Source organism: Nyctereutes procyonoides, unplaced genomic scaffold (genome assembly GCF_905146905.1).
Source record: "Nyctereutes procyonoides isolate TBG_1078 unplaced genomic scaffold, NYPRO_anot_genome, whole genome shotgun sequence".
NCBI classification, from domain to species: domain Eukaryota; kingdom Metazoa; phylum Chordata; class Mammalia; order Carnivora; family Canidae; genus Nyctereutes; species Nyctereutes procyonoides.
The window spans coordinates 45902971-45917923 of NW_026575049.1; the positions used below are offsets into that span (position 1 = coordinate 45902971).

Genomic DNA, 14953 nt, shown 5'->3' on the forward strand with positions numbered 1-14953 from the left:
GCTACCAAGTTACCACAGAATTGTAATTTTTACACGAAAAAAGGATCCTCTTCGGTGCTCAGTAAAGAAATGTTTTGCGTAAAATACCCAGCGCCGGCCTCCTCGGGGACCACGCGCTCGCGAAGTAGCGTGGTCGCAGGTGCTGCCGCTCGGGAACGACGTCTTTCTGGACAGGTGACTCTCGGCGGCCCGCTCGGCTCCGTCCAAGTCCCCTTTAAGAGCCGAGCCATGACGTCAGCCCCCTACGCGGCGCAGCCTACCTTGGGAGCGCCCCCGCAGCACTTCCGGAAGGCCTCAATTGGCTGGCCCGCACCCGGCGGCCCCGCCCCCCCGCCCGCCGCAGGCCCGGGGCGCCCGCATCAATCCGCCCAAGTGGGAGCGGTGATTGGCCGCGGGGGGGCCGCCCCCCAGCAAGCCCCGCGGGGCTGGCGTAGGCTGCGCGCGCCGGGTGGGAGGGGCGCGGCACGGTGTCTGGAGCCGCCGCCGTCCGGGTCCGCCCGCCTGCCCGCTCGCCGGTGCGTCCTGCAGCCCGCCTGCTGGGCAGGGCCGGCCGGCCCGGCCATGGAGTCCTACGACATTATCGCCAACCAGCCCGTGGTCATCGACAACGTGAGGCCCGGCAGTCGGGGGGAGGGCGGGCGCCCCGCCCCCGGGGGCGCACGCGGAGGGCCGTGGGGGGGTCCGCCCACCTCGGCTAGTTGTCCAGGCCCTGCCCGCCCGCCGCCTGCTCCCGGGGCTCTCCTGCTCCCTGGCTCTGTAGCCCGCGCCGTGGGGCCAGTCCCTCCACCGGTGCTGCGGAGCCGCTGCCCGAACCCTCCCCGAGCGCGGCGGGGAGGCCCTGGAGAGGCGGGAGCCCATGCGACCGGCGGCCCTCGGTCAGCATCGGCAGCGCTGGAGTGAGAGCCGCACGGGCCCGCCGGTGCTCCCGTGTGTCAGGCCTGGGGCCGCCCTCTGGACCCTTGGTGGTTGAGAGGAGTCACTGGTTAGGTTTCGACCCCAGCGCCTTTACCCGTTTCCCGGGGCCGAGTACCCCTCCTAGTGGAAGAGGAGGGGCGACGGCATTTGTCCTTTTGCACAGTGCTGGCCTGATCTGTCCTTGCCCTTCCCAAGGGGCCGCAACTCTTAGCAGGACCTCCAGGGTGGGCAGGCTGTGCTCTACTGTGCGCTTTTTCTTTGGAAAAAAAAAAAAGAAAATAGTGGTTAAGCTCTTGAGAACCACATGTCCACCATCAGCTGGTTGGTTTGGCCACTTTGACCCGCTCCTTAAAGTGCGCCCTGCCGGTGCAGAGCAGAAATTCCACAGCTAGCAGGACAGTGAGTGGGGGAGAGTCCAGGACCACTCTTGCCAGGACCCACAGCAGTTTGGGGTAATGGTCTGGAAGCTTCAGGGAAAAGTTCCCTGGCTTCCTTGTGGCTTTGTCCTTCACCACTGGGGCTCGACATGTTTTCAGCTGCCCTCAGGGGATTTCTGGTCCATGGGAGGAGAATGAAGGGCAGGGGAATCTACGGATCTAGATTCATACCAGGCCCCTAGCCTGGGTATCTGCCTCTGCTATGTTTGCCTTGGAGTTTTTTATAATGACTCACTCCTCTTTCTGGGATGTGTCTCCCTCCCACATGACCCCGATGTAATCCTGAATGGCTGTCTTTTTTTGGAGTGTCCACATGGGCTCCTTGAGTCACAGCAGGGGATGTTTAATATGAAGGCTAGAACTGGGCTTGGGGGTGCTCTCCAGCAGGCTGCAGGAAGGAGTAGGACACTCCCTTTCTTGGTGGGCAGATAACTCACTTAGGCTAACCAACAAGCTTAGGAGCTCGGAGCCTGCCTGGTCCCTGTGGGCTTCCAGCCCCTCCTCTCTAACGTGAGGATGTTTATTTCCGCACTCGGACCCAAAAGGTTGTGACGGCAGTCTGTGGGAAGTGAGATTGAGAGGCTGATTCCTTCATTAGTGGGAGTTTTCTAGATACCAGGTTCCCTTTAAGATCCTAAGTCCAGTTTCCATGCTGGAGCAGCAAATTCTTGGGAGGAGCTACTTGAAGAGAGGTGCCAGTTGTTGCTGTGTACACAGTGAGCTTCCCGAGTGGGTCCTGTATGTGATCCGTGTTTGCTCTGGGGGGAGAGGCGGGATGGCCAGGGATTCCTCCTGCCTGCAGCTGACCGTAGAGTGTGCAGAGGACGTACTTCATGGTTTCTCAGTCTCCACACCATTGACATTCTGGGCTAGATAATTCTCGGTGTGAGGGGCTGGCCTGTGTATTGTAGGATATGTAGCAGTATCCCTGCTCTACCCTCTAGATGCCAGTAGCACCCTCCCTCTACCCTCCCCTCCTCAGTCTCCAGACATTGTCAAATTTGGGAGAAGGTGTGCAAAGCACCCCCTAGTTGTGAATCATTGGTGTACTTGTAAACGATCTTGCCCTCTTGGCGGGATCTCAGACTTCCACCCCGGGCTGCCAAGACGGAGCAGCCGGTTCTCTATTGCAGGGCACTGCCTTCATCTGGAGGTGTGTGTCAGGAGCGAAGCACTGTTTTTCCTTGCAGGGTTCCGGGGTGATCAAGGCTGGCTTTGCAGGAGACCAGATTCCCAAATACTGTTTCCCAAACTAGTAAGTGTTGCTCTGGCAGCAGCCCTAACCTTTTTGTCAGATTCCTGGAAGAACGTTGGCTCTGTGTCATAGCTCTCTTTGAGATCAACTCTTGCTCCCTCTAAGGGAAGACACCAGATTTATGAGGCTAACGCTGTTACCAGCTCTGGAAGTGCTGTGGGCTTCCTAGTCTTTGAAGTCTGATTTTGATCCCATCTTTAGCCAGGGAGGGAGAAGCCACCAGCATTCCCTTGGAAATTGGCTGGGGTAGTAGCAGCAAGATTATAAGAGAGACATCTCTGGGAGAAAAACCCAAACTCAGAGGAGAAAGAGTGGGAGTTAATGCATAGCCATCCCTTCCTCCCAGGAAATGTTTCTTTCAGAGCTTATTTATTTTCCAGCTCTAAAAAATAATGGGTTTCAGTCAAGGGAAATGTTTCCCTGAATGGAGCCAGTGGTGGCAGGGATAAGAGGGATGAGAAAGCACAGAGGAAACCTGGAGCACTGCTTCAGCCACTCTAGCCCATTGGGAAGTTTTCCCTAGGTGGTACCACTTCTCAAATCCTGGAGGTTTTAGAGGGATTGGCTAAGCAGGGCATGTTGGGGGATCCTGAGGCCTCCCAAAGTGGCTGACTATACCAAGAACCGCAGGCCTCGTCTGGGGACAGGGTCAGCTTGGAGCACCAAGCACTCAGTAGGGCTTCAGCTTTCAATTCTGAACTCCACTTGGGTTCAGTTGAACCTTCCTATCGATGTGCAGGGAACTTGGGTCACGTTTTGGAATGGTAGCTTGTCCAGTCTTCCAAAAACTGAGTCTTTAGTCTGGAAGCCCTGGTAGTGGGAAGGGGCAGGATCAAATGAATGGGAGAGGGGTGGACAAGGGCCATGATCCAACTTCCTGGGACCTTGGTCTACAGACGGTGCGGCAGCCCTGCCCTCCTGAAATCGAGAGTGTGGGCTGAGTCATTGTGGCTGCAGAAGCTGACCCTCTGCCAGGGCTGGACCATGAGGAGCCAAGATTCCAGAGCTTCCAGCCTCTCTAGGAGGGAGAGTGGGGAATGGAAAGGATCCCTTTCCTTCTGACCCTGAGCATGCCCTCCTGCCAAGGCCTGCTCTATAGGCCCATATCCTGTAGGCCTGGGTTCTGGCCTTTGCCACATGGCCAGGTCCCGATGCTTTAGAGTAATTACACTTTTGACCACAGGAGTTAGACTTGGGTTTTCCTGGATGTGGGCTCTTCCACGCCCCCTGCCCACCTTGTTGACTTGACCTATCCTTGTAGTGTTGGGCGCCCTAAGCACATGCGAGTGATGGCTGGAGCCCTGGAGGGGGACCTTTTCATTGGACCAAAAGCAGAGGTAATACCTTGGAACGTGCATTTGCCGGGGCTTGGGGTCTCTATGGTCCCAGGAACATGGGCTCATGGTCAGAGCTGTACCTTCTGAGGGGGCATCTGTTTTCAGCCAGCGTTGGAAGGGGAGAACTAGGTGGGAGGGAGCACGTCCCCACCCTCTCTGTCCCCTGCCAGTCGAAGCTGACCAGGCTCTGAGGGCCTAAGAAGGTGCTGCTGGACAGATGAGCCTGTGCTGAGTTCAGGACCCGGCTACCAGGCATGGGGACACCCAGTAAGCAATGGTGGTTCTATTCAGGGCAGATGAAGGGGCGGCTTCCAAGAAGGCAGAAAGCCGTTGCTGGAGAGGGGCCTGGTGCTCCAGCTGGCCCTCCCACCTTCCTCTGCAGGAGCACCGGGGGCTGCTGGCCATCCGCTACCCCATGGAGCATGGTGTGGTACGAGACTGGAATGACATGGAGCGCATCTGGCAGTACGTCTACTCCAAGGATCAGCTGCAGACTTTCTCGGAGGAGGTGTGGCAGCCGCCCCCCCCCCCCCCCCGCCAGGCTCCCAGTGCTCAGGGGTGCCCTCTCCCTGCTCTTCCCTTCCTGCTTATGCTCCTGCACTTCCTCTGCATTTTGTTAGGGCCTGCTGCTTCGTCACTGCGTATATGTGGGTACATGCAGTTGGCGAATGCCAAGTAGAGTTTTCCAGAGAAAGCTGGATCTTTGGAAGAGAAACTGCTGGCAGATAGTGGGATGTTACCCTCCAGAAGGCTGTAGCTACGTGTGCTCGCAGCGGGGGTTTTGGCTGTCCAGGAAGATCCTCTTTAGGCTTAGCACATTGTCTTTGCACATGCCTAAACCCTGCCATGTCTTGTAGCATCCTGTTCTCCTAACGGAGGCTCCACTCAACCCGAGTAAGAATCGGGAGAAAGCAGCAGAGGTGTTCTTTGAGACCTTCAACGTGCCAGCCCTGTTCATCTCCATGCAGGCGGTGCTCAGCCTGTGAGTGCTCCCTAAACCCTGGGGTCTCCTGAGTCCCCATCCTCTGGCTCTTGTTGGACATCCCTATAGAAACAGCCCCCCTGGTAACGGTTCCTTTAGGGAGTCCCTCATGTCCCTTTTTCAGACCAGATAATACAAATGTCCCAGGGTTCCTTCCAGGGGGGAGGAGGGCCCCGTGCCTCAGTGGCTGAAGTGAAAGGACACTGACCTGGTGACAGGTATGCGACAGGACGCACGACAGGAGTGGTCTTAGACTCAGGGGACGGGGTCACTCATGCTGTGCCCATCTACGAGGGCTTTGCCATGCCGCACTCCATCATGCGGGTGGACATTGCTGGCCGGGATGTCTCCCGCTATCTCCGGCTCCTGCTGCGCAAGGAAGGAGTTGACTTTCACACCTCAGCTGAGTTTGAGGTCGTGCGGACCATCAAAGAGGTGACAGAGGGCAGGAAGAGGGTGTGGAGGCCAGCTGGGTGGAGCAGTGGGAGGCGGTGGCACCCAGGCATGAGGTTGAGCCCTGGGTGTGGGTTTCCCGGTTGCAGCCTTCTGAGCGTTGTGTCCCTGCCCACCGCAGCGAGCCTGTTACCTCTCCATCAACCCACAGAAGGATGAGGCTCTGGAGACTGAGAAGGTTCAGTACACCCTGCCAGACGGCAGCGTGCTCGACGTAAGTTGTGAGGCCTGGCACCAGGTGGCAGTGGTGATGCTGGCACCTAGAGGAATAAGAAGCCTGTTGCCCTCAATCTTGTGTTCCAAAGGTGGGGCCGGCTCGGTTCCGGGCTCCTGAGCTGCTGTTCCAGCCAGACCTGGTAGGTGATGAGAGCGAGGGGCTCCACGAGGTGCTGGTCTTTGCCATCCACAAGTCTGACATGGACCTCCGCCGGACACTCTTCGCCAACATTGTGCTCTCGGGTGGCTCCACACTCTTCAAAGGTACTGCTGTTGGGGAGGTGGTGATCAAGACCTAGACTACACCCCACTCCCTGGAGCCTAGGAGGCTTTTGGGGGCTCCATTTTCTGTTGGCTTTTTGGGGCTCAGTGAGCATTTTTTTTTTTGAGAGAAAAGTTTTAAGTGAAATTTTATTGACTTTGTAATAAGCTCACATAAGATCTAAGATTTGTGAGAAGACGTCTCTTTCCCCCATCTTGGTCACCCCACTCCCTCCCCCAGGAGTTGTAAGCTTCTCAACTGTACACTCAGCAGCACTGTGCGTATTAGCAAATGTGCATTTCCCCTCACTCCTGCTTTAATACCCATCATGACATGCTCTCCAGGCTGCACACTGTATATTTTTCACACAGTCCCATGCCTGGAAGGTCTTTCCCCATCCACATGAGCTCTTTAATACGGCCATGTGGCATTTCCCTGAATGGCTATGCCATTTCCCCACTGACCTGCCGATGGCCTGCAGTGTTGTTGCAGCCACCGCAATCACAGAGGTGCCGTGTCAGATAACCTCACATAATAAAAATCCCTGAAGGTGAAATCCTGGGAGACTCGCTGAGTCAGAGGGTGGACATAGGTACTTGTTATTTGGTAGATACCACCAGTCTCCCCCTCCCCTGGAAGCTATGTCACTTACACCCCCACCAGTTATGGTGGAGAGTCCCCAGCGAAAGATCACAGCCCCCCCATGTGATCTTGGCCTCTGTGATGGGCAGAAAAGATACTTTCCCCCTGATTTGTCATTTGCCTTTGATTTTGCTTTGGGTGGAAGAGCGTGGGGCCAGATGAAGCTGTGTAACCTGGAGTTCCCCTCTCACGCTGCCTCTCTGAGGAAGCTGGGCCCACCTCAGGCATGGTGCTGGCTCTTTCTTGCCATTGGGATGGCTTGCCCCCACCATCCTTGATCCTGGAAAGAACTACTAAAGGAAGGGTGGCAGCACTTGGGGGCACCAGAGTTTGGAGATGGGGGTGCTAGTGAACCCTGGGCTCAACCAGCCTTGTGTTCACAGGCTTCGGTGATCGATTGCTAAGTGAAGTGAAGAAGCTTGCCCCAAAGGATGTCAAAATTAAGGTGAGGTTACAGGGAGTCCCATGGGGCATGAGGGTGCTGGGCAACCTTGACTGGGGGAGGTACAACTGCCACCTGCAGACACCCTCTCACTCCCAGTTAAGCTCAGCTGCCTCCTCCCCGTTCAGCTGCTCCTACTGTCCCAGCTGATGCACTTGTTTTGTGGCCTCAGGCCCCGGGAGAAAGGCTCCCAAGGCTGTGGTGGGGGCTGCTGTGTGGTGACAGGCAATTACATTGCTATTTTTTCCCATAGATCTCGGCCCCTCAGGAACGGCTGTACTCCACGTGGATTGGGTGAGGCGGGGCTCACAGGGAGGGCTCTGGGAGACCATTGGCCCAGGCCAGGTGGAGGTGGGTGGATTTCCCTCCCAAGTAGAGATGGAGCTTTGAGTGCCCAGAAAGGGTCGATGGCCCAGCCCTCAGGTCCACAAGAGTCTATCCTTCCCTCCTCCCTCCCAGTGGCTCCATCCTGGCCTCGCTGGATACCTTTAAGAAGATGTGGGTATCCAAAAAGGAGTATGAAGAGGATGGCTCCCGTGCTATTCATCGTAAAACCTTCTAGTGCCAGAGGAAGAAGTGTAGCGTGTTGGAAGAGCCATGTTGGAAGAGCTTGTTGGAAGAGCGGGAGGAAAGGGGAGTCAAGAGCCCTTAACCCTTTCTGGTCTGGGCTCTACATCCTAGGACTAGGGTCCCCTGCATGCCCTGAACCCTGGGCAGGTGGGGCAACCATGCTTCCCTGCAGCCCTGCCCTGCACACACACACACACACACACACACACACACAGTAACATTTAGCTGCATGGATGGAGTCATGAGCTGGAATTTAGGAATTGAGGGGCCCAGCTTTGGATTGTTCCAGCAGTCCCCCTTGGCAGGGTCTTGCTCTGACCCTTGGGGCTGCTTCCTCGAGCTCCAAGGCCGGATGCCCAACAGCCCCGTTTCCTTTGGCAGGATCCCTCCCAGAGCCAGAGTGCCTGGATGCCTGTGTAGCTAGCCTTGAGGCGTGGGGTGGAGGGGTGGCCAGCAGCTCCCCACTGGTGCAGCACTGCTTCCTGTGCCATACCTAGGCATCCCTTACCTTGTCACATTCAGTCTTCTTGTCTTCCTGGGTAGATGCCTTGGTGTAGGCTGAGGACTCGGCAGTCTTCCATCCCCAGCAAAGGGTCTGCCCCAGGATCAGGGCAGAGGATCATGGATTATTGTAGTTTCCCTTCAAAGCACTTCATTGACACCACTCCTCATTTACCTTAGTACCTTGGGTAGGAAAGGGTTAATGGTCTTCATTGGTTGCCACTCCCAGAAGCCACTGGATCTGGAGTCAGACCTAGAGGGAGTATGGGGGCACGTTTCCTTTTCCCACCTGTCCCACGAAGGAGGTTTTCATTGACTTTATGGCCAGGACCCCCACTTCCCTCTCCCAGAAATGTACAATAATTTAACACAGCTGCCTGAAAACTTTTTTTGTAAATCATTATAGTAATAATTATGGCCAAGGCCTAGTGTGTGGTTCTGTTTTCTTGTGGTTTTGTGTTATTGTTCACTCATCTATCCCTGGGGACCTTGAGAGAAAGGAAGGACCAGCAAGAAGGCAGCGTGGCACTGGCTCTAGTTCAGAAGCCTGAGGGTTTCCAGTGGTTGGTGGGGCAACGCGGCATAAGAGGCCCCAGGAGGTTGAGCTCTCAACCCCGTGGTAGAATTCCCCAGCCTCATTACCCACTCGCTACAGTCCACCAGGAGGAGTTGAGGACTTGGAAGCAGAGAATGAGGCTGCCTTCCTCAGCCTTATTCCTGGACAGGATCTCGTGACAGGCAGGGCTGGGGCTCGGTACATCTGCACACACGCATTGTTTGGGCACTTCTGCTGGCCTGCTCAGACATGGCTGAGGCTGATAGACCTAACAGTATTGCAGGTTCAGGGGTCAGGCCAGCCGGAAGGAAGCTATTGGAGGAGGTAGAGAAGGCTGTATTGATGAGCTAAAAGCTCTTCCTCCAGAAGGAAGAAGCTGAGTGGTGGGGGGGTGGAGAGGTTCAGTGAGGCATGAGAATTCAGTGACTGTCTGCCCTTTCCTTCATCAGGGACTGGGACTCCTGCAGTATGTCCAGGAGGGTGCCATAGGTTTGGGGCCAATGGTAAACAAGACATGTCTTTGCCCCCAAAACTGTATGGGTCAGGGGAAGAAGATGAACTTGCTCTTTTGGTAGTGTTATGAGGCTGAGAAGGACATCTAACCCCTCAGGTGGCAGGCTGATTTACACAGATTCAGGAGAGATCAGCCAGGGAGGGGAGGGCCTTTCAGGTTGAAACAAGAGCTCAAAGGATGCCTGGGACCGGTGGGGCTTGAGAGAAGAGCATGGACCCAAGTGACGCCAAGCAAGCAGGGAAGGGCTGGAATGCAAGATAAACACAAAAGCGAGGTTGGGGCCAGCATGTGGAGGGCGTTGAGAGGGTTTTTTTTAAAAATTTTTTTTTATTTATTTACAATAGTCATACAGAGAGAGAGAGAGAGGCAGAGACACAGGCAGAGGGAGAAGCAGGCTCCATACACCAGGAGCCTGACGTGGGATTCGATCCCGGGTCTCCAGGATCGCGCCCTGGGCCAAAGGCAGGCGCCAAACCGCTGCGCCACCCAGGGATCCCCGTTGAGAGGGTTTTTAGCTGCATCCTGGGTGATGAGAGAATGGGTGTCATAGCCGTGTGTCCAATCCATTTGGAGTTGGTCGAGCTGAGGGAGGGTGGAGAGCTGAGGAGCTCAGGTAGTAGGGAAGAGCTGACTGAGGCCAATCGTCACAGGGCATTTTGTGAGGCTTTGTGGTCACAGAGCAGTGAAGCCTGTACCTACCCTCAAGGGAGAAACGATTTACCCTTTTGGTGGTTCGGTTCACTTCACGGTACCACTTTCTCCAAACTACACAGGTTTGGAGCATTATCACTTTGACTCTTCCCTTCCTTATCGCCTCCAGATTCCGCATTTACCACGTTCCGATGGTTCTTCTATAATGCGTTTCCTACCCATTCCTTTACTGTAATGGCCTCTACCACCCTATTTTGCAATGGTAGCTTCATTCTCCTCCCTATCCCGTCCATTTGCTCTTGGATCTTAAGCCCATATAGCCTTGGTTCTGCCACTTACTAATCCAAAATGTCAGGCAGTTCTCCACTGACTGGGAAAATAAAACTAAGTTGATGTGACACAGGTGAAATCCCCTTTATGAACCATATGTTGCATTAAATTCAGGCTCTTTAGGATTGGTTCCTTTCGTTTTAGGTTTGCACATCATCATGCCTGCTTTGCCCACCAGCTTCTACTGTCTGCTGGAAATGACTCTCCCTCATGTCTGTCAAAATCCCATCCTCTAAGGCCAAGAACAATGCAGCATCCTCCTCACTCCTCCTCCCTCCCAGTAGGGACAGTATGGTTACAGATCTCTAGTCATGCCAGGTTTCTCACTGTTGGAGAAAAGCTACAGACAAAGCTGTACTACTACAGAGCTTTGTGGTGTTAGATTGGGTTTGGAGGTATGGACTCATGGTTTTTAAAATATATAAAAATAGATGCTGAAATAATTAGGCCTTCCTCTGTGAATGCTAGGGTTAGACTATATGTATTTCCCAGCCCTGTCTGCTGGGAAGGCCTAGACACACACCCCAACAGCAACAAGCACATATAGTGTCTAGATCAGGGCTTCTGAATACTACTCTTCAATTAAAGGAATCAGAGCTCCCTGGAGGAATTCTAGATCTAAGGCAGATAAAGTATAAAATGAGCCTGGAATATCTTGTGGTACCATAAAGAAGGAAGTGCCCCCAAAAGGAGGGAGCTTGTTGTCTTAAGGACAAATAAACCCAGTGAGCAAATCTGTGGTGGATTATAAGCCACAGAAAAAAATATTTGTGAATCCACTCTAATATAAATAAATTGAATAGATTATACATGGAGGACAAGGACAGTTCTTCCTTAGAGTAGTTCAATTCTGGAAGGAATAATGGAGAATGGAAATCACCATAGACAAACACCACAGTACTAACTGTAGACAAAAATGGATGCAAACACTAGTTAAGCAAAAGTAAGAACATTTGTATTGCTTCAGAGTATCTCCCCAGAAAATAACTAGTAATTACAAAAGGAAGAATAATAACTGTATGGTGGAGGAACCTAGTGGATACCACCTTAAAAAAGTGATCAGAGTTTGCATCCCCAGTAATCAGTCACCGTCTCTCCTTCTGATGCACTAAAGGGTGCAATGTCACCTGTGGTATTCCCCCATAACCTCAATCTAGCCAGGGATGACAAACAGAACAAACTGAGGGCATTCTACAAATTATGGACCAGTTCTCTTATTCTAAAGTGGCAAGTTATATGAAAGTAAAGACAGCAACTGTCACAGATTAAAGAAGACTGAGGTTTGACAGTGAAATGCAATGTGAGGTCCTGGACAGGACAAGGACCTTACTGGGAAAGCCAGCAAAATTAGTGAATAGCACCATATGAGTGTGAATTTCCTGGTTTCAATCTTTGTGCTAGGTTAACGTAGGGGAAACTGGGTGAAGGGTATACAGGAACTCTGTGCAGTCTCTCTGCAAATCTAAAATTACCTCAAAGGGGTGGAAAAAGGTTCAGGCTCAAGCTAAGTGTTCTGGATTCACAATCCTGCCACCACAACTAGCTAGCTGCATAATCCTCAGCTGTTTTTAGGGCTCCCCATCTCTAATATGGGAGTGGCAATAATAGTACCTACCTTATGAGTTTATAAACAGCCTGGAATATCTAGTGCCAGAAAATAAGTGCTCAAAGAATGATAGGAACATGTCAAGATGCCACAGGCATCAACCTGAAGAAGCTCCTACCAGCCAAATTTGGAACAAATTAAACATCAAAAGCTAAATAATTAAGAATTATAATCATTGAATATCAAAGCATAAGTTCATACTCCTACAAATTAATAAAAGTTTTCATGAGGGGGATCCCTGGGTGGCTCAGCGGTTTGGTGCCTGCCTTGGCCCAGGGTGCCATCCTGGAGTCCCGGGATCGAGTCCCACATTGGGCTCCCCGCATGGAGCCTGCTTCTCCCTCTGCCTGTTCTCTGCCTCTCTCTCTCTCTCTCTCTCTCTCTCTCTCTCTCTCATAAATAAATAAATAAATCTTTTTTTAAAAAAAGTTTTCATGAGGAGCAAGTTAGTGACATCTCAAAAGTGTGGCCCCCATAAGATACTTATTAATAATTGAAGAACAACTGCACAGTGGAGAAGTCTGGCAGACATTAGTTTGATCAAGTAGACCCTATCAGCACTGGGACGAGGTGACATCCGTATGCCTAGCAAGAAGAGCGCAGCATCACCTCTGCAGTGCTTGGGCCCAAGACACATAATCCCGAATCCAATCCTGGGGAAACATCAAACCAATCTGAGTTGTTGGTGCAATTTTTGAAGTGTCAAGGTCATAGGAGTCAGGGAAAGACTGAAGAACTGTTCCAGAGTGGAGGAGACTAAAAGGACAGGACAACTAATGGGAACACATGATTCTGAACTGTATCTATAAAGGATATTATAGGCCCATTTAGCTAGCCCTGAATAGGGTCTGAGGATTAAATGGCAGAAATGTATAAATTGTAATTTCCTAATTTTGATGGTTATAGATGGTATATCAATGTCTTTATAAAAAATACACACTGAAGTGTGATGGGGCATCAGATCAGCAACTTACAATCAAATCGTTCCAAGAAACAAGTTTATTCTGTACTTGCAGATTGTTTAATACCATCACAATGAGGTTTATAGTCTTCTCTAGACTCTAGAGATGGGGAGATGGGATCCAATTTCTAAGCCACCGAGTAGCCAGAGGTTTAGAAGGGAGCTCACTTCCACCCAAAGGAAAGGTTTGATACTCCTCATAGGGGAATGTTACATTTCCTGTCTGCCACTAGGCTTCCAGTTACCAAGAGGCAAGGAAAAGAGCTGCTCAGTTACGTGGTTAGCCCAAGGCAGAGGTTCTCAGCTGGGGCTACACTAGAATTACATGGGGGAACAGGTTCTGAAGCCTGTGTCCCACCCCCAGACACTCTGCTTTAACAGTGTGAGTAGGACCTGGGCATCGAGTTATAAAATTTCCCCAGGTGATTCTAATGTGCAGCTAAATTTAAGGCCCACTAGCTCAGGAGGCAGAAGTTAAACTTTCTGATCTATTGCTTCCATAATAAAATTATCACATATTTTGTGGCTTAAACCAACACATATTTCTATCTATAGAAGTCTGACATGGGTCTTGCTGGGCTGAAATGATATGAACAGGGCTGCATTTCTTTCTGGAGACGAGGGAGAATCATTTATTTGCTTCTATAGGCTGCATCCCTTGCCCTGCGTTCCCTGGCTTGTAGCCCCCTTCTTCCAGCTTCAAAACAACACTGCATCTTTGACCATTCTCCCACAGCCACATCTCCCTCAGACTCTTCTTCTGCCCTTGTTATTGAGCTCACCTGGATAATTCAAGATAATCTCCCTATTTTAAGGTCAGTCAATTTGCAATCTTAAGTAATTTTTTACTACATGACCTAACATCCTATTCACAGGTTCCAGGACCCTAAAGGATATGGACATTTGTGGGGTGGTTGTGGGGTAGGGAGGCATTATCCTGCCTACCAGTCTGGACATGTACTGGGATTTTTCTTTCTCTTTTTTTGGATTTTTCTTTCTTTAAGGGAGAATCGGTTATGATTTTTTAAGATTTTGTTTTTTAAAGAATCTCTAGGGAATCCCTGGGTGGCTCAGCAGTTTGGTGCCTGCCTTCTGCCCAGGGCGTGATCCTGGAGACCCCGGATCGAGTGCCACATCAGGCTCCCTGCATGGAGCCTGCTTCTCCCTCTGCCTGTGTCTCTGCATCTCTCTCTCTCTGTGTCTCTCATGAATGAATAAATAAAATCTTTAAAAATAAAAAAGAATCTCTATACCCAACGTGGGTATTTCCCTTCTCAAAGGGAAGGACCTTGAATGGCAGACAAATGCTTCAGCATTTCTTGAAAACAAAAGATGATGACAACAAAGAATGGAAGCAGCAACTTTGTTTGACTCTACCTTTAAGAGGAAGTAAGGCAAGACTGGGGGGAAAAGATTTTTCTCCCTGAGGCTCCCCATCATCATCAGTTCAAAGACCTCGTCTGAACCGATTTTGAGGAGAAAGTAAAGCCACCTCTGTGGCTAATCCCACAAAAATGGAAAGGTACTGGTTCCATTTTACAAACAGCTCTTAAGAACTTAGTCGTCCAAGATGTCACAAATATAAAGTAGCTGAAATGGACTTTTAAAAATTTCTTTCAACTCTATTTTGTATTATTATGATAAAGTTCAAACATCCACAAGACTAGAACAATGACCTACCTACAATGGATCAATCTTAGCCCAAATTCCCCTTCCTCTTTTTCCCACTGTTGTAAAGATAATCCCAGACAAATTTTCCTCCTAAGCACCTCACCAAGAATCTCTAACAAATAAAGCTAATTCCGTTAACCTATCTAAAACAAAATATAAATAAATAAATAAATAAAAAATCCCTAAATGTCAAATATCCAAAGTTGAAAGTATTTGTTTTCCTTACAGTTTCATTTCTTCAAATAAAGATCCAAATAATGAGAGGGGCTCCTGGGTGGCTCAGTGGGTTAAGCGTCTACCTTCTCAGGTCATGATCCCAAGGGGATAGAGTCCCACATTGAGACTCCCTGCTCAGTGGGGAGCCTGCTTCTCCCTCTGCCACTCCCCCTGCTTGTGCTCTCTCAAATAAAATCTAAAAAATTTCTTAAAAAATCCACACAAGGTCCATGCTTTGCTCTTGTTATCTTCCTCCCATCCATTTCACTTGATAGGTTCTCCCTACTTTTTTTCCTCATTGCAATTTTTTAATTTTTAACTTTTTTTTTTTTAATAAAAAGTAGGCTCCATACTCAATGTGGAGCTTGAACTCATGACCCTCAGTTCAAGAGTGGCATGCTCTACTGTCTGAGCCAGCAAGGTGTCCCTCCTCATT

The 14953-nt window shown here is 51.1% G+C and overlaps 1 protein-coding gene across 3 annotated transcripts; it reads left to right on the plus strand.

Moving 5' to 3' along the window:
• The first annotated feature begins 368 nt into the window (after positions 1–368).
• On the plus strand, positions 369–8435 carry ACTR1B (actin related protein 1B). Of its 3 annotated transcripts, XM_055329302.1 has the most exons (11): positions 369–609; positions 2543–2607; positions 3869–3944; positions 4327–4452; positions 4802–4926; positions 5145–5361; positions 5501–5593; positions 5685–5859; positions 6883–6944; positions 7195–7235; positions 7401–8435. In XM_055329302.1, exons 1-11 carry the CDS (start codon positions 562–564, stop codon positions 7501–7503), a joined length of 1131 nt encoding a protein of 376 aa, XP_055185277.1. In that variant the 5' UTR covers positions 369–561; the 3' UTR covers positions 7504–8435. The 3 variants fall into 3 exon arrangements, with proteins under 3 accessions (XP_055185277.1, XP_055185278.1, XP_055185279.1); XM_055329303.1 differs by lacking the exon at positions 2543–2607; XM_055329304.1 differs by lacking the exons at positions 369–609; positions 2543–2607 and having other exon boundaries at positions 3878–3944; positions 4236–4452.
• The last annotated feature ends 6518 nt before the right edge of the window (positions 8436–14953 follow it).

Excerpts from the sequence above, each read along its gene's own strand:
- ACTR1B (XM_055329302.1), top strand. The coding sequence starts at position 562 with ATGGAGTCCTACGACATTATCGCCAACCAGCCCGTGGTCATCGACAAC. Across the intron at positions 6,945-7,194 it reads CAAAGGATGTCAAAATTAAG|ATCTCGGCCCCTCAGGAACG; the intron begins GTGAGGTTACAG and ends TTTTTCCCATAG. Across the intron at positions 7,236-7,400 it reads CTGTACTCCACGTGGATTGG|TGGCTCCATCCTGGCCTCGC; the intron begins GTGAGGCGGGGC and ends CCTCCCTCCCAG.